Source organism: Gavialis gangeticus, unplaced genomic scaffold, assembly GCF_001723915.1.
Source record: "Gavialis gangeticus isolate Ggan-Ray unplaced genomic scaffold, GavGan_comp1, whole genome shotgun sequence".
In the NCBI taxonomy this organism is placed as follows: domain Eukaryota; kingdom Metazoa; phylum Chordata; order Crocodylia; family Gavialidae; genus Gavialis; species Gavialis gangeticus.
In genome coordinates, this window is record NW_017728992.1 from 199,360,498 (window position 1) to 199,379,626 (window position 19,129).

Consider the following 19,129-nt stretch of genomic DNA (forward strand, 5'->3'; position numbering starts at 1 on the left):
ACCTGGGGCACATGCCCTCCCCACCTCCATGCTCTCCCAGACAAGCAATGGGAGCAGTGGTGGTAGCCACCAGGCAAGCGCCAGATGAGCCACCAGACCAGCAGCACACAGCAGCAGGAGCCACCCCCTAGCTCCCTGGGCCCCTGGGATGAGCTGTGGCTCCATCCTGTGCCCACCCCACCCTGGCTGGGCAACACTTGCCTCCGTCCCTGTCCCAGCCCCCGCCCTACTCCTCTCACAGCAGGGAGCCTTGATCTGCCCCCCCCACACACACCAGACTTACCAGCTGCTGGGCTTGTATCAGAAATCAGATCGGTATCAGCCGATATGCCTCCTTAAAAATCAGCTAACGGTATCAGCCCCAAAAATCTGTATCGGTGCACTCCTAGCAACAGGAGGTTGCCTTGTGCTCTTGTAATAATGGAAGGAAACTGGACAGGCTGATTTGGTTACTCACTGGACCCAGTTCTGAATGCAAACTAACTCTGTTGTGTCAAGGATGGCTTTTGGGAGCACAAGGGGTCTCTGATCCAGCGTATTATGGTGCTATAACTGCTGAAGTCTCTCAGAAAGGGCTCAGGGGGTTAGGAAACAGCCAGGTCAGATTATTTTCAAGCTGTAGCCTAAATCCATGCTGGTGAGACAGTGAAATCCACACTCTGCTACTTCTACAGACTCAGCATTTATTACTGAGAGTTGGAAAAGGGCAATGCCCCCTTCAAGGTCGGCTTCTTTTTCCTATGGGATCTATACTGACAATGAAACGGTTTCACAAGGAAGTCACCAGGATATCATGGACAACAACACCCCCTTGCTGGGCATAAAAGCATTTTGCTGTATCCATGTAAAACCAGTAGTGTAGTAACACATTTTATCCCTTTCTTTGCACTTGTGGGTAGACACAAAACATAGGTCCCTATACCTACTCTACATGTCAGTGAAAAGGAGTCGTCACAGCTAAAGTGACACCACTGTACACAAGAACGCAGGAAACCTGTGACCCCTTAATGAAGCTGTAGCAGGGCTCACCTGTACAAGGCTATCAGGAAATAATAAACTAAGGTTGTAATATTACTTACAGTTCCAGGCAGACCAGGGGGACCAGGAGAACCCACATCGCCCTAGGGGAGCCAGAGAGGGGAATGGTATTAAAGAAACCAAAGGGAAGCAGGGTAAAATACAAAGCAATGACAACATCTACAACAGAGCAACATCTACAGCTACACCAGATGAGACCTGCACAAGCGAGGTTTTTTCAGCTTGTCTGATACATGGAAGTCTTTTCCAGTGCCCTTGGCCAGAACCTCTAAACAGGACTGCAGAGGTTCAATAATGTACTGTGGGGCACTTTTACATGTGCGCCGGGGATGGGGATGGGGGTGCTTTAATGGGAGCGGCTCTGGGAGCTGCTCTAAGTAAAGTGCTGCAGCATCTTGTGTATTAGCAGCCCTGAGCTTCAAAATGGCAGCGAGGGCACTTGAACTAAGACAGGGGGTCTCCATCTCTGCGTGCAACTCCCTGGCTGGCAGGGGCCCAGGGTGCCTCAGCACTGGGGTTTGCAGTGCACAGAGATGGGGAAGCGGTAGCCCTGGGCTGCCTGTTCCCCCCATCTACACTTGCCACTTTCTAGCTGGCCAAGGCAAAAGATGCCTCAGTGCAGGGGAGCCCCAGCCAGCACCCCCTGCAGCACACAAAGCACTGGGACAACGTGTCCCACTGCAAAGCACACGGGCAGGGGCATGCACTGCGGCATAAAGTAGAGGTGCAAATTTGTGCCGCTATTATTTGTGCCGCTGCCCATGCATGCCCTTGTTCATGTGGACCCGGCCCCAGCAGACTGCATGGCTTTACTTCTGTTAGCCAGATACGGAGTCCAGCTTCTTTTATAAGCTGCACCTGTGCTGAAGAGTTGCAGGTCACCAGTTTTATGGTTGGTTTGTGTCTCTGAATCACTGCAGAGTAGTGTGCCATTGTGTTTTGCTCATTACCCCTAATGAACTTAACTGTACAATAAGAAAGCAAATGACACCAGGTTTGCCATTGGGACATAGGAATTACCATAATGCATTGCAAAGCTGGTTCAGCTGATCCAGTAACCTGTCTATCACTGGCTAATACCAGATGCCTCAGAAGCTACTCTGTGTTTTATCAGCAGAAAAAGTACCTGGCACTACTAATGGATAATTAACCTGTCTGCAGGGAAAAAAAAATGGTGAGACATGACCAGAGAATTTATTTAAGCTACCAGGGAGTCAATGTAGTCATACCCTATAACGTGAGCATTTATATCTTTTACAACGGGTTGCCAACCGGCGGCTGCAGGCTGGATCCAGCCCTCACAGCCTGCGGAGCTGAGGTTTTCAGCCACGGTCTGGTAGCAGAGGAGTGGGGAAAGGAGATGGGAGGGGGTTGCTCATGCCAACACCAGGCAATGGCAAGGGGGCTTTATCTATGCCACTGCCGGCAGAAGTGGCAGCAGTGCTGGAAGCATCCAGGTCTAAGCACCGGCCCACCTTGGACCTGAGCTGAGTTATTCTAGTGCGCTGCTAGAAAATATTGTTGACTGTTGTTCTAGTACATTATAACCTCCAGCTGTAACTCTGGCCAGTCTCAATTTTATCATCACCACAATGGCCTTTTTGGACTGCTAGTAAGGTGCTGGCTCTCATATCTTGGGACAACGAATGCCAAAGGTGGTGCGCTTTATGAAAAGATGCCCTTTCTAAGCACGTTGCCTTTCCATTTCTTCAAATCTTCCCCATTTCTTTCCACAACTAGTAGATAAACAGAAGTGTCCCACTTACTGTCTGTAGCACGATCACCACATTGGCTTTTTTTCATCTGGCTCACCTGCATGCCTCCACCACACTCTTTTTCCTTGATGCCACAACTTAGGTCACGTTGCTCCTAGACCCCACCTGTGTCAGATGTACAATGCCCTACCATCTCACCCCTTCTTGTTCCTCTTCCTTTCTTGTTTTAAGGGATCTACATCATCCGGTACTCACCTTTTCACCTCTTTCACCTTGCTGTCCAGGGAGTCCCTCTCTTCCCCTTTCACCCTAAATGCAAAGAACAAACAAGAAATGTGCACATCATGGTGTTACCCGAAGCAATCTCTGCTACTGCACCACCACCCATGTCATATTTCATACTGTTGTTGAATCTTAAATATGTCATATTTCATACTGTTGTTGAATCCTACCTGTCTTCCCAGCTGCAATACATTCAAATAATGCCTTGAGATTAACTCACAGAAAGACATGCAATCTTCCAAAGATGATAATCTGGGGCTTAGTTCATGGAAATGCAAACTATAACCTTAAGCCAGCTTGCAGATAACAAGTATGAATGCCTGCAACATCTACAGAAAATGCAGACTCTTGGTGTCCGCTAGAACATGAGGCAGTAGGATGAAGGACTATGACGAGTAGCTTACTGCTTTGCTCATGGGTATACTAGCTGCACATACCCTGCCTCCGAGCAGGGGGATGCACTAGGTGACCTCTTACAGGCCCTTCTGGCCCTACATTATAATTTCTGGTATTTGTAACGTCCAGCAACCAATAGAGTCAACTGCTAATTTCCCACTGATGTTATGCCCTACCCACCCAGATATACACAATCATTCATGAAGAAGATGGTAAGTGAGATGTCGAAGCAAAAGTCCCCTGGGTTGTCACTGGGGCTCATAATGCTTAATCGTTCTGGTGCTATCTGGAAATCTCATTCTGTTTCTTCTTCAGTGTGGTGGGATGCTTCTCTCCCCACCCGCCAACACCCTGCAATTAATAAGATCTTTGTGTTCGATGTAAGTCCCCTCACATTTGCACGGACCTGCTGGCACTGTGATAGATGGCTCATTAGCCATCTCCATAGCTGCAGGGAGGTGGGGTGGTGAGCAGCTGCCATGATTTCCAGAAGTTTTTCAGATGTTCACCACAAAAAGCGTATCAGGAGGGAAAAGAAAGACAGATCAAATGCTCCTGGTGCACCTGAGCAGCATCTCAAAATCACTCACCTGGTTTCCCTTCTCTCCTCTTGGTCCAGGTAAGCCCTGGAGTCCAGGAAGCCCTGCTTCACCCTGATAGAGTGAGAAAGAGTAGTGTATAAAACCTGGGGGACATGTTTCCCCTGCCCCAGCAAGATGTCCATGAATCCACCTCAAACTTAATAAACAAGGAGGCAGAAAACCTGGCTAAATTCTGGGGTTTTTTGTTACTCTGATATAAATCTCGTGGTCCTGATTCCCCCATTTGGCCAGCCAGTGGCACACGTCCTCTAAACTGGGAAGACTCCAGTCCAGTTCAGATTTATCATCTTTTTGCAGTGTTACAGCCAGAGCAGGAACGTGCCATTGGCAGAGAGCTGGAGGACGGCTTACTGAGAACTACCAACCTGATTGTCCTCCCGATCGTAGAAGTCAAAGCTCCTTTTGGACTTGCCCCAAAGTCACACTGCAGCTGGCATGCTACTAAGCGCTGCATCCAAAAACAAGGCTGGTACATGGCAACACTTCCATGACCTCCTATTCTGTGACGCAACATGACCAATACGTTTAATTATTGGGGCACTTTTCCTTTAACTCGCCTGACATGGGAAGTAGGCTTGGAAGTGGATTTGTGCAGAATGATTGTATCATCCTCAATTTCATACATTTTCCCAGTGCCAAGACAACTTTGTGCTCAGTGCTGTACAAATGCAGAACAAAGTAATGGTCCCTGACCCAAGCAGCTTACAATCTAGAGCCCCGAACAGTAGCTGGTCACAGATGGATGGGGAACTATGGGGAACCAATGGGGCAGCAATGGTCAGAAGGATACACCAGAGTCTTGCTACTTGAGCGAAGGGGAGGTTGGAAGGAAAGCAACTGAATGGCTTTGGGGATGTTAGAAGGAAGCTCTTCCAAGCATTAGGGAAACACAGAAAATGATAAATGGCCTTGCAGAGGAAAGCAAGGGGCATATATCTGATGCAGCAGAGAAGGAGAGGTACTGCAAGGATGCCAAGAGAGGGATGTAGTCCAAGTCAGAGGCTCAGAGCCTGATAGTACAGCACTGTTTGAAATGCTTCACAGTTTGCCAAAGCCAGAGAAAAAGATGCTGCAGAAACAGGGTTGCCAGAGAATAAGGGTCTGAGCAAGATGTTTTTTTTACTGGCCAAATGAGGAAGACAGTATCTTATAGGCTGTGCAGAAAAGATAGTAAAGTTAGACATAGTCTGGGTGTGAGGACCGAGAGAGCAGTCAACATTGAAGCTGACATCCAGGCTACGGGGCTCAATGCCAGGCAGGGCTGCAGTGGGTCTGACTGCATATCAAAGTAAAGGCATATATTGGGTTCATTTAGAAGGCGAGTACAAAATGGGAAAAGCAGCAGCAGAGAAAAACTGGCAGGATGCAGGTGGAAACCCCTCTGCAAGAGGAGCAAGCAGGTTCAGGCCAGGCACCCTTCACATGGCCCCCATGGGAAGGGTCTCTCCCATTATACAGCTTCCTTATGGTATGGCAGTTATGGCATGGTTCAGCACCTTGGGGTGCCTTGAGATCCTTTCAAGGGTGCTACGCAATGCTAGCACTTTTAGGTGGGCAAGCATGAGTCACCCAGAGAGGATAAACCCAAAGATTTCAAATAGGAAGCCATAATCGAGTGAAAGCCATTCTGGTCTGTTGGGGGCTTCCTGAGTGCTTTGCAACAGAAGGCTTGTTCTATTATTTTTCCTAGTCAAAAAAGTGAGTGAAAAGTAAGAAATGGCATTTCCTGAGGGGTACTTGAGTCTACCAAGGGGGTCCTCTAGTCTAACTAGGTTGAGAACCACTGAGATATGGGAGCACCTCAGCTCTTTTGTGATAACACCCAGTTGGTGGGAGGCCTGGAGCTGGGCAAAGAGGGGAGAAGGTCCTGTAGTCTGGCTGGTATTTCTCCCTCCTCTTCTCCTTAGGTAAATGAATGCTTTAAAAGACATGTTGAAAAAGACACAGAGCCCTCCATCACCATGAAACAACAAGAGCAGCATGAATTTTCTTCTGTCGTGAGGCTAAGGAATAGACCCAGGGGTCTGATTCATGGTGAAGCACAGCTTACACAGCTGGAGAGACCAAGGCAGCAGAGACATCAAAGTTGCTAGCCAGCTGGTGTACACCAAAGGTGATTTATTTTTATTGCTACTGATTAACTTGGGGAGAAGGAGAAGTGTGCTCTTTGGGGCTAGGACATGTGTTGTGGGATTGGTCAGACTCTGGGCTACTTCAGTGATTTAATTTGTTTGTTGTCTGCACCTGATTGCTGACCGAGCCGACTGCCCTGGCAGTTCTTCTTTAGTGTGTGAATTAGTTATGAATGTCAATTAATGCAAGGCTCTTTGAAGCCAGAGAAGGGCAGTTGTCTGCAATATACTACTGATTAGGTGGTTAGGGAAAGGAAAGGCATCACTCAGGCAGAAAGGTTAGTGTGTGCAGGGAGAGACTGAGGCAGCCAAGAGGCACAGGGCCTAGACCTTGCAATCTGTATACGTTCAGTACTGTGTTTTTGAGAGGCTTTTGAACAAAATAGGTGTTTGCAACTTTTATTAATTGCTCTGAACCCTGGAGCAATTAATACATTTGAGATGAGTGTTGCCGTGTAACATGGCAAGGGGGCTGAGTGCACCATGGGAGGGGTGAAGCCCACTCCAAGTGGCCTCAGCCCATAGGGGAGACTAACCTGGTAAAGGCTAATGATGGGCATAACTTACCTGCAGGCACCAGATCTGCACCGCCGCCTCTCCATTTTAAGAGCACGTGCTCCCTGCGCATAGGTGGGCGTGCAGGGGAAGATGGAATAAAACCATCACAGCCTGCAGCGTCAGTGGGCCTGGGCAGCTGAGCTGGACAGAGAAAACTCTCCAGCCCCAGCAACCCAGATAATCAGGAACATAGGGAGAAGATGCTGGAGCCCGAAAATAGAGAACCTGGAGGGATTCTTGTCCTTGGGGATATTGTCCAGAGAAAGCCGGGACTACTGTGAGATCCCGCACCTAGTCAGGGGGATTAGGAGGGATGCGTGAGTGTGAAAACCATGCCTAGCACCGGATGCAGAGCGTTAGAGGGGCTATGTTTTGTCTGAGTTTTCTTCATTTGTCAGAAGTCATTTCCTCCTGAGCAGGGAGCTGGACCTGGACTCCACCATGCTGGTAAGTAGGGAACAAGGGAGGGGGAGACCATGGGGGGACCCCTGCCAGGCCTGCTCCCCCAACCCCCTGAGTACCCCCCCATGGCTTCCCCAGCTCCTGGCTCTTTAAAAAAAAGCCCCCATGGCTGCTGCCAGGCAGGGGGGCAATCCCCACTGCCCCCCACTGCCCTGTGCTGCATGAGGGGCTCTGCTACGAGCGATCCTGCGTGCAAGTGGTTTCAGAGTAGCCCAGACCCAAAGGATAGGGTAGAGCTGGACACCTTGGCTGCCTCTAAGCTCTTCAAGCAACCTCGTAGCTGGGATTCTTTCCCTAACGCATACTTTTTTTCACTACTATGATATTTAGAGATCAAACAAACACCACTGCCCTTCCCTGGTATCATGCAGTTATAAAGAGGGCCCTGTCTCTCAGAAGCATCAGCACTGCTCTGCATCGGTGCCATGCATCCAGGGGAGGAGGCACATCTCACAAAGCCTCTCTGCCTCTCCTTTTTCTCATCCATCAGGAGCAAGACCACACCATCCAGGAGGTACAGCGTGCTTAGCTACAGTGCAGTTAATACAGAGCTTTCACCATATTTTGGCTGACCAAGAACTTGATTAGTTGGTAGGCTATTGGTCTTCAGTTAGAGTCACATGAGTGTTGCTTTTCTTGGTACTGGCTAAAGGCCCTATGCTCATTTATAGTCCCTATATACTACTCTGGCAGATAGCTTTGTTAAGGCAATTTGGGCCACTCACCTGTTCACCTGGTAGACCCGGCAGGCCACGACCCCCTGTGTCGCCCTAGTAAGAAAGAAGAATCCCATTAACATAGCAAGGACCCTACAGCTCTCTCGACAATGCCTTCCAGTCACTATGTTGCGTCCCACATCGCTGTACAGTGGATGCACCTCTCCTGCCTCCCTCTGAAAACTGGTCCCCTTTCAGGGCCTAAAGCATGGTGATCCAATGTGCATCACCAATCAACCCCACAATGCTTTGGAAGCACGCATCAGCCCCCACGTTGTGGGTTGGGCCCAGCTGCATTTTTAATGACACCTTATGCCAAAATAAATTGTACCCAGACACACATGGCACCTACTCTTCCTCCTTGCCCCAGCTCATAAGCATGTCACTCCACTGACTTCAGCAAACAGATGCCAGGGGAAGTAAAATCAGCATCAGGCCTTGCCAAACCTGATTCATATTGATAGCAAGTTGCCTGAAGTGGGATTCCTTCCCTACCTTGGGACCAGCTTGTCCAGAAGAGCCTTCCTCTCCCTTTTCTCCTTGTTCTCCCTGTAGGGAACATAAATGAAGGTTAACAAAGGACTACTTCTTCCAGCAGCTCGCCATATTTGCAGAGAGAAGTTTGTGAGGGGAGTGCTAAGGGTCATATTTCTAGTAACAATGACCCATGCACATATGTACGTGTGTGTATGTAGGTGTGTGCATGCATGCGTGCAATCCTGGCATGTCTTCTCAACTCTAAAAATATTAGTTTACTGAATCCCAGAAGTGATTCAACCCCATTCTGAAACCCCAGGCCAAATTTCCTTTTGTAACCTCAAGCCTTGTTGTACCATAGTTTGTGAACCAGAATGACAAACATACACAGTTTTCCTTGTGCCTGCACAGTGTGAAAGCGGATTTGCCCACGGATTGCTAAAAAACTCAATACATTGGGGAGGGCTTAGATCCCGCTTATCGGTCCAAGAGGCTAATAGCTTAAATCTCATCTCAGAAGCCAGGTGACAGTAGTGCTAAGTGAAAGGCTGCTGAGATGCACTTAAGAACAAAGCTCGGCTGCCTTCCAGGGATATCTTGGAGCAGGGAATGGATTAGGGACCCCAGGGTGGATCAATCCCAGTGCATTCATGCATGGGAAGCAATGATTTCAGTGTCCTCCTGCAGCACACACACAATGCCAGCAAGGCACTAGGTACTGGGCATGTTCGTGATCGTACAGTCTGCTCCTGGCTATGGTATTCATAATGCTTCCACCTACCCCTTGTGGGGATGCACTTGCTGCTCCTCTGGCTCTGGCTGTTAGAGCTGGAGTAGGGCCCTTTCCTTTATTTTATTGAAGCAGCATCCGTGGTGACCCACCTGAGGACACTAAGTCTGGAGACTCACTGCCATTTCCCTGCAATAGCAAGTCAGAAGAAGGGAAGCTGCTTTCTAAACCCATCTTCACTTGTAGCATTCATTGTAGTTTTCCTGTTGTGCTCGATCCCTCCAACAGGGCAAAATAGCTAGGGAAGGGTTAAAAGCTGTGTTTGCCTTTCACGTAGCCTAGTAGGAGATTAAAGGAATTAATGCACCATCTTTCTAGCCCCTCTGGGCCCTGGAGGCCCTATGTGTTATGCGTGTGCTTGAACAATACACTATGCTCCAGCCAGCCAGATAAAATACCTGCAAAGTCTTTCCATGAAGTAGTACCTCAAGGCTCAGTGGAGTGAAATAGGACAAATGAGTACCTGACTTGGGCCCATCTGTCACTCTGCACAGTTGGGAAGGGAGGGAGCTAGTGTGATGTGAACACATGTTGTTGCCACTTGCCTTTTGACCCAGAAGTCCAGGTAGACCATTTAATCCATCTTTGCCAGGCAAGCCCTAGACAAGGGAAAAATGATTAGCTGGAGGCACCCTTCTTCAGATGGTTTGAAGTGACATCTTGTCCACCGTCTAGCTATCAGGTCTGAACATGTGACCTCCTGCAGCCATCTTTTACCCTGATCGAAAGGACAGCAGAACCCCGGAGGGAGTCAGGCAACACTCAAGTTTACTAAACCAATCCCATAAAGCAATCCCAGCCAGAGGCCACTGGATGTCACTGTAGCTACAGAAAAAGAAGAGCGCACAGGCATATTAAAGACTATAAATTACTTGATTCTTAAGTAAATTTAGAGATGGCATCTTTACTTATCTCTTCCCAGTCTCTTCTGCCTGCGAGGATAGAAAAAAGTCTGCCTTCTTTAAGTGCCAGTAATTCATTAACTATACAATCTATCTTATCTGCATTAAACCATCAGCTGGCAGGAGCCAGATGAAAATTATGTCCCTAATGTATTACAGAAGTAGGGGAAACATCGTCCTCTTTCTGAATGTCAGTTGCTTATACAGCCGATAACGAATGTTAAGAGGTTGTGGGAGGTGCCCATTAAAGCCAATTACATCCGAATTGATCTGCCTTGGCATTAAGCAGCCAACAGAAATGGCTTTACCCTTCAAAGTTGGAGATGTTGTTTCAATTCATATGCCAATTCAAAGGTATCCATGTACCCAAATCCCAGCTGTACCTGTGTAAAAGGTTCCTGAGCCCTGGTTTCATCAACAGTGGTGTTTAAAGCCAGGATGTCACACACTAAAACCCTACAGCTCTAATGCTTAAATTAAAGGAGGAAGTGCTCTTAATGGGCTCATTAAAAGCTTTTATGTTAACAACCCAATGGCAGGGGAACAAAGGCTCTTGCCTTCCTATTCAGGACACGCACACACACAATCACCAATCACAGAAAGGAGATGAAATAAGCTGCTTACAACTTACAGGGGGTCCTGGAAGGCCAGGTTTTCCTGAAACACCAAGCTCTCCGGGCAATCCCTAAAATGCAGCCATAGCAGAGAAGCATTAATGGTTCTGACCCACAGCAACCAAGTGACGTTCGTGCCCTTTCCCCCATTGCAGCTTACTGATTTTCACTCAACCCGATCAACACAATTCCCCCACCTGCAATGGCATGTTTCTACCTTAGGAAACCAGTGGAGGTGTTAATGAAGTCTGGAGTTGCAAGAGTTGGTATTTAAGGCAAATATAATGATGGATGTTGAGAACCACTACCTGAGGCCAAACATTGCCTCTCTGTGAAAAAGCGTAAATGAGAATACATCCTTAGCCGAGGGCCCACCAACTCTCATTAACATCAAGAGGAGCAAGAGTGCATTCTCTCCCATTTCAGTACGGTGCTAGGCATCATTGCTGTGATGCTCTGGGACCCCTCTGTGGGCACTGCCTCCTGAAGTGGAAGTGGTGTAGCCACATCTGTGCCATGCTGGGACCATGCCAACGCAGCTGGTTTGCACAGAGCAGGGACTTCATGTGGCAATGCAATGCTCCCTGTCATTGCCATACCAAGGCAGCATAGGCATAGCACACCCTTACCTTCAAACCACTATCCCTTTCCCCTGTAAAGTAAAACCAAAGCCAAGCAAGGTTTCTTACTGGAGCACCAGGAATGCCACGGGGACCAGCACTGCCAGGAGGCCCTGGGGGACCCTGAAGAGGGAGAAAGAACAATGTTTTATCAAGCGCACCAACACGCAACCTCGGCCTGCACGCAGGGACTCTGTTCAGGGAAACATAACTCTGCACAAACCGCATCCTTTTTTTTTTTCCATTTCATTTACCTCCATCACAACAGGAAAGATGCCAGGACTGAGTTCTCAGGGAGCCTGCGTTCTCGAGCTGAACAGAATTACCTGCGTTTCACAGGCAGCCTCTTCTGCTGCTAATTACCATCCCTGTGGGATGAACTCTGGCCTGGGCTCTGCTACAAGCAATGAGTCTACAGCAATCGATGCTAACCCGCCAAGCAAAGTTTGTCCCATGAAACATTCATATGGCATCCAGCCTAATTCCATCCTGCTCAATGCTGCTTTCAAAGAAAATGAACAAATGATCTGCTTCTGCAGACAGATTCTTCTGAAATCACGAATGTAGGAAATTGTGGGGGGGGGAGGGGGGAGTTTCTCCTAAATTCAATTCCATCTACTTATCTTCGAAAATGAGGCATTTGGGTAGACTATGTGAAAGCCCAGACTGTGTATCAAGTGGCCTCAGTACATTATACAAGTTGGACATGGAAATGCTCACTCAGTTCATCTTGTCCATCCCGTTGCCAGTACAATGTTGCCTGCCATGGATCAGCCAGTTTTTGCATCATTTAGTTTTAATGGATTAGAGCAATAGAGATTCCAACAGTACCCTTTGGGAAAATTTCTGACTCGATATCCCTCATTTTAGCAAAGGCAAGCAATCCTGAGCTGGAAAGAGTGCTGGTCCAAATTGTCAAATAGAGGTCCTTAAAGTAAGACACTTGCATCTCTCGTTAATAGACTTAAATAAGTTGCTAGATAGTTAAAGTGTTGCAGCTTCTACTGAAGATGCAGGGTGTGATTTCAATGCACATGGTTTAAAACTGAGAGCTTCCTGGATTGGGGTCTAGGCAAATAATACAACAAAGGATGTCAGCAAAGGACCGATGACCGAGCCGTAAAAGCTTCGCAGCATGATTTTGCGGGCAGCTCCAAGTCTTTTATTTTGAACACTTGTGTAAGGAATTAAATGGAAGTAAAACTCAGGTACAAGAACAAAAAAGGATGCATCAGCACCTTAGCCAAGGAATCCTGGCAGTGTCAGTAGTCAACAGCACAGGTTGCAGAGTCTGTGACTTCAAAATTGCTGGTCACAGATCAATATTATACCTTTTATTTATTTATTTAAAGGCATGAGGTGGTCGGGGAACACTTTGGGGGTGGCAAGAATGAAGGATGAGGAGATGCTCGTCATCCTGTGGTTTAGATGAGGGCATACTAAAATGCAGTGTTCGAGCGCACTGCCGAAGAGGCATCTGAAAATAATGCGAGTATCTGACCAATAGAGGGGGCCGAGTAACCAGAAATGGGACCGGGTTAGCCTCCCATGGCTGGCTATAGACATATAGTCTACTTTTAATGTAACTATAGATATATAGTCTACTTTTAATAATGCTATCTAGATCAAAGAGGAGACATGAATGCAGCCCCAGTTTACACTGACTACGTTGGTGTAACACATGGCTAAGCAGAAAACCCATCTCTGGGGGGCTGAGATGCCACGAGTCACCTGCACCTTACCGACATGGGAACCCCTTGATTGTACTAGTCAGGTGACAGCCCTGGCCAGGACATAATGTCTATGCTAGCAATGTCTATGCCTACCTATGTTAGCAAGAGAGAAATCGAATGTAAAGAAGACTCCAAATCATCCCAGGGTCAGAGACAAAGTACATGTACTATTAAAAGGAACAAAAGACACATGAAGCTTCCTGGGGAAGGACATTTTGTGTCCACAAGTCTGTCTCTCCCAGCTATAATGTTGGTCTAATAAAAGATACTGCCAAACCTTCTTTCCTGTATTGGTACTTCCCAAATCACAGTGGCCACACAAGCACTAAAACATGCACTGTTCAAGAGATCAGGAGATTAAGAAACATGGGAAGTGAAGAGGCTGGTATTCGAGGAAATGCCAGCCTCGGGGTTGCAGGCAGAAAAAGGAACTGGTCCCACCCTTGCAGAAGCCAATGACAAATGGAAATAGCAGGATCAGGCCCAAAAAAGTGGATAAGAGAGGACATGGGCAGTGGGGAGGGGGTTCGGGATGATAGTGCCATTCTGGCAGACCACTGAAATTCTCCATCTGCAGTAATTTCTGAAAGGCCCCTCAGCAGGGTTGGGAAGATATGAATAAGAGGAGGGAATAGCAATGGCAAACAAGGGGAGAGGGTCCCAGATGAAGGAGCGGTGTGGATGAAAGCACAAGGAGAAGACTGCAAGGAAGATACACAAAAGATGGTAAAAGGAGAAACTCTTGTGGGGAGTGGAAGCAGAACGAGAGGAAAAAATAATCCTTATTACTACTTGTAGGTCTCTCCGTTTTTGCTCAGTCCAAACTAAATAGAAAGCGGCACAAGAAGATATTTTCCCCGGCATGCCTCCTGAGCCCGGCATCCTGCCTCGGCCAGGCAGCAACCCTTTGTGGGCAGGGTGGTGGTAGTCCATCCCTGTGGGCCGGCTCAGGCTGGGTCCCACCTCAGATGCCGCTGGGCGCCCCCGCCCGCCTGCCACGGCTCAAGTCTGTGGAGCCCCGGGGCAGTGCCTGCTTCCCACCTGGCCCCCTCTCTCCTCTGGCTGCTGCCTTCCCAAGGGCCCAGCCAAGCTGGCCACAGTGCCTCCCTCCATGCCTTCTCCCTGCATTGCCTGGACCCTGTCCCAAGTGCCCAGCCCGGGTGCTCAGCACCCTGATGCTGCCGCCACCCTGGTAGATGGGGTGTCTATCTGCCCAAGCCCCGGCTGGGCCCTCCCTCTCAGCCCTGGGCCTGGGCTTCCCCTGCTCCAGGACCATCGGGGAGGCTTGAGTGCCTCGGCCCTGGCGGCTGCTGCTGGGGTGTCGCTGCCTCCCTCCGCTGGACACTGCCCTGGATCAGTGGGCTGGAGCCACAGCCGGTAGCTGTGGGAGAGCAAGGGACCCACCCTCTTTCTCTTTTTCAGTTTTTTCTCTTTTCTTTCTCTCTCTCCTCTTTTTTTGTCTCCTCTTTTTCTCTTTCTCCTTTCTCTTTTCATCTTTCTTTCCCTCTTTTTCTTTTTTCTCTGTCTCTCTTCTCTTTTTCTCTCCTTTTTCTTTCTTCTTTTCCTCTCCCCTTTTTTATTTCTCTCTTTCTCTTTCTTTTTTCTCTCTTTTCTCCTTTTCTCTCTCTCTCCTTTGTTCTCTTTTTTGTTTGTCTTCTCTTTTTTCTTTTTCTCTGTCTCTCATCACCACATGCTTAACTAAAAAGACTACAGGAAAAACAAAGGTAGCATGTGAAGTTTTATTTATTGTCACCAGGTTTCAGAATTTTTGTAAAACCTAGTATTTACCAGAAAAGGCAACATTTATGATTATTAACTATGTTAATATGCAGTGTATTCTGCCATGCACCCCCTGCCCTGGTTTTGTTTTTCTGGCATGCCAGTACCTTACAAGGTAGATGTTGTAGTTTTTTCAGCACTCCAGCCAAAAACATTGCCTGCCCCTGTGGGAGAAGCCCCATAGAATATGCATGAGACAATCTCTCTCTTCCCCCAGGAAGTCTGTCTCTAATCCCAGCTAGCCAGCAATCATTGTAAACCCCAAACATGAGGTTTCATATTCCCTCAGAGGCCTTTTAAAACCTTCATTGAAACATATTCTGGATATTCCTGCAAGCTACAGAAGTGTTGATGCCAAGAACCCAACCGCCTTCTGCAGCAAGAAGTTTCACCGTCTAACCATGCTTTTTAATTGCTGCCAATAAATCATTCCAATCTTTTTTCTCTTGAAAACAAGGCTGAGCAGGATATCCATCTCCGGGGAACTTTGGAGGCAAAAGTCTCCCAAGACATACAATAACTGAGATTGATGAAGTGCAAGCAGACCAGTACCCTTCTCTGGGAACAGGTGCGTGAAATCCACAAAGCTGCAGTGATGGGAGGACGGCTACGCTGACAGAAGTCTTGCCTGCAGGAAGCCGGTGGACTATTTCATTGCCAGGGCTCCCCGGGAACAGCACTGTTTCAGGACACCTCCTTGACACCATGGGCAGTGCCAGACATCTCTGCAGCACAGCTTGTGGGGGTTGCATGCTGCTACCGCTTTTCCTGCTAGATTTGTTACTCTCTGCAGGCTGGATTGCATTAATTGCTCTTTGGTGTGAAGCAGTCGTGGTCACATTCATAAAATCCATCCTATCCTGTTCATATTCAAGTCACTATTAAGGCCCTCCCTTCTGCTATGCTGCTTACAGCAAACCTGTTTTACTTTATAGATACACTGCCTATTCTTATGCCCCAGTCCCTGTTCTTAAAACCTGAAACCATTGTAAAAGCAATTGACTTTCTTGGGCATCAAAATGTTCACCAGGGCTGTCTCTTCTTCCTAGGATGGATAACTTGCCCTGCAAGCTGCAGGAAGCAGAGCTCCAGGGAGGAGAGGAGCTGAGCTTCACTGGACAAGGAGCAAGGACTTCATACTGCAGGGAAGCTACAAGAAAGCCCCTGCATCACCAAACAGCAGAAAATATGTATTTTGGGGACTTGTGTTGTAGCTCATTGCCATGGTGTGGTGTTGACCCAGGATTGGAGGGGCCTTTTATTTGAGAGTAGATACTCATATTTTTTCTTTTTGATTAAATACTGGAGGATTGAGTTGTGGCTGTAGGTGGGCACCAAGAAGGGTGCCAGGAACACCTTAAGTCCCAAACCCTGCAGAGAAGGATCAAGTAGTAGAAGGGACAGGCAGCCCAGCCTGGGGTCAGGGACCCAGAGGGCAGATGCTGATATAGCAATACTGCTAACAGCAAAGGCAGCCTAGCCTGGTGCTAGGGACCTAGGGGCTCAGAGCCCGCATGGGTGAGACCAGGGACCTCAGAGGCCCCATGTGGGTGAGACCAGGGGGATGAAGTGCCCAGACAAGAGCCTAAGATGCAAAGCAGCCTCCTCCTCCCCCCACCTTCTAGGGGCAGCCTCCTTGCCCAAATATAGCACCAAGACGTGGCAGAAGAGACAAGAGGGTGGGACCCTGAAAGGCAAGGAGGGAGTAAGCAAGGATGTGCGGGGGTGACTTGGCCACCTCATCACAGGACCCGCTACAAATGGATACAACAAGTTCACTCTTTTGGAGATGCGAATGTAGCAATCAAAATTAGGTTTGCCCAGATCAGCCTGTGGGGATGCCTCTACCAGCTGCATAAGCTAGAAAGGTGCACAGAGGATGCTTCTCTTCTATAATCAACTTGTTTCTATCATTTGTTCATTGGTGTCACAAGTCCATCCAGCACGGGTAATATCCCAGCTCTTTTGCTCCTAGTGAAAAGGAGATTTTCCTCCTTCACTAACTTCCTATTGATATTATTCTTGACAGTGTCAAGGAATGCAAGGTGCGGGAGCGAGTGCAGCAGCTTAGACCGCATGGCCAAAGTGGAAGACTTGGATCCTCACTCTGACAGGGCAACTTTTGATGTGGCCTTTGGCAGGGTTTTCATCATGGGTCCTCTCCTTGTTTACACCAGCTGAAAGGCTGATGTAATCTATTACCAAACAATGTGCCCAGGCCCTAAGGAAACTGTGGGAGTGAGTAAGTTCCTTTCACAGTTAATGCAAACTAAGTAGGGAGGGTTGGCCCACATCACTTTTCAGCAAAAAAATTAAAAAAAGTGGTCAAATTCCAGGAGGAGGTGAATGAATGCGCTGTCTGTAATGCACACTGGAGTGTAATGGCCTCTCCAGAAAAAGGCCACTGGAAATGAAGCCTGCACAGATTTATTTCCTGTAGATCACATATTCCATGTTGGCATGCAAAGCCTCTGCTAACATGAGAAATATTCAGATAAATTCTTAAGCCATGTAACAGAGACAGGTAGTTTTTTTTCAGATAGCAAGAAAGGCCTTTAAGACGTAAAAAAAATGTCCTGATTCTCAATACAGTGATAATGAAATGAACACTGATCCCACTAATGGGTCTTTTTCATCTCTAACGTCTGTGCTGGTTTTCACCTTTCTTTTGAGCCATTCGAACTCACACAACCTCCTCAATCCTATCTGTGGTCATTTTCGCCCGTGTTTTCCCTCCATTTCTCCTCCTCCGTTTCCCATTCCCCCTGTAAAGGATAAGGCCCCTTTGCTATCCCCACTCTGGTTTTGTGGAAGAGCCCACATGCCTCACTCCACTGCACCGATTCCCAGTTTGTGAAATATATCACAAAGTGCCCGTCTATTATGCCGTATACCTCGTTTTATTGCGCTTCGCTTTATTGCACTTTGCGGATATTGCGTTTTTTACAAATTGAGGCAAGACCCTCCACCAGCAAAAAGATTACAACTCACTGAAGGCTCAGATGATGGTTAGCATTTTTTAGCAATAAAGTATTTTTTAATTAAGGTATGTACATTGTTTTTTTAGACATAATGCTATTGCACACTTAATAGACTACAGTATAGTGTAAACATAACTTTTACATGCACTGGGAAACCAAAAAATTCGTGTGACTTGCTTTATTGCAATATTCGCTTTATTGCAGTGGTCTGGAACCGAACCCGCAATATCTCCAAGGTATGGCTGTATAGTGAGCAGGCCTCTAAATAGTTGTCGCTACCAGTTCTTTACACCTACTTCTGCAAGCTGTTTTTATGAAGGCTCCATTACAGCACTTAAGTGCTTTTGCTGCTCCAATCCTGCCCTATAAACTGAATAGTAAGAGGATATAGGAAAAGTTTTTGTCTGCAACAATAAAAGCCAGAACACAAAGGGCCAGGTGTCCTATCTAACAGACTAACATACTCAAGGGCTAGTTTTATCATTCCTAAATGGACCAGACCTCCACTTATGAATCCCAGCAGTGTGTTAAAATGAAGAACCAATATTATTTTAGAAAACACCACTCCCGAACAAAGATTATTGATAATCTCTCTGAAGCCATAAGAATTTGATATAAAGGCAGCTTTGGGCAATGCCAGTTCTCATAGAGCAGTGTGGGGGAGGGACTTTTTTTTAGGCCTGCCTCAAGTTAGCCCCACAGCTTCCCCAAGTACCACTCCACTGCCCCTTCCCTACCTAATCTGTTGCTCTGATTTTCGACCCTAGCCCTTTTCTCCCTGCCTGATCTGCTTTCCGCTCCCTGGCCTAAGTTCATAGTTGGTCGGGTCGGAAGGGACCTGAGCAGATCATCGAGTCCGAACCCCTGCCATGGCAGGAAAGAGTACTGGGGTCAAACGACCCCAGCAAAGTGATTGTCAAGCCGCGCTCCTCATTTCCTCCCCCCTTTGCTGTGTGCCACACACAAAAGCTTCCCATGTTACTTGTGGCATACATGCCATAAGTTGGCCACTCCTGTCTCAGAGACTTATCTTCAGCACAAGACAACATTTGCTTAACTTTATATTTGATTTAGTTTTATACATTTATGTTTATATTTAATTCTATATTTAGGTCCTAACCTGGGATGTCTTGAGGTGTCTCTCTCTCTCCCTCCTCTTTGCGTTTAATGGTTTCTATTAATGCCAAGTAGCAAGTGAAAAAACACCAAAATATTCATCACGGCCCTTGTGCCCCAGCAGTATGAGTGAGGTCTCAGACCCTACAGCTCTTGTTGAAGATGATACTCAGCATTGCCTCCCAACAGTAAGTACTGTTGAGATGGTTTGAATCC

General features: G+C 47.6%; 1 protein-coding gene across 1 annotated transcript in view; it reads right to left on the reverse strand.

The window, feature by feature from the left end:
• COL22A1 (collagen type XXII alpha 1 chain) overlaps positions 1–19,129 on the reverse strand; it is a 381,540-nt gene that overhangs the window by 80,681 nt on the left and 281,730 nt on the right. The window contains exons 25-32 of the mRNA XM_019528200.1: positions 11,374–11,427; positions 10,702–10,755; positions 9,714–9,767; positions 8,397–8,450; positions 7,911–7,955; positions 4,022–4,084; positions 3,009–3,062; positions 1,080–1,121 (exon numbers count right to left, since the gene is read on the reverse strand). Coding sequence (XP_019383745.1) covers positions 1,080–1,121; positions 3,009–3,062; positions 4,022–4,084; positions 7,911–7,955; positions 8,397–8,450; positions 9,714–9,767; positions 10,702–10,755; positions 11,374–11,427 — 420 coding nt within the window. The remainder of the gene's footprint in view (positions 1–1,079; positions 1,122–3,008; positions 3,063–4,021; positions 4,085–7,910; positions 7,956–8,396; positions 8,451–9,713; positions 9,768–10,701; positions 10,756–11,373; positions 11,428–19,129) is intronic.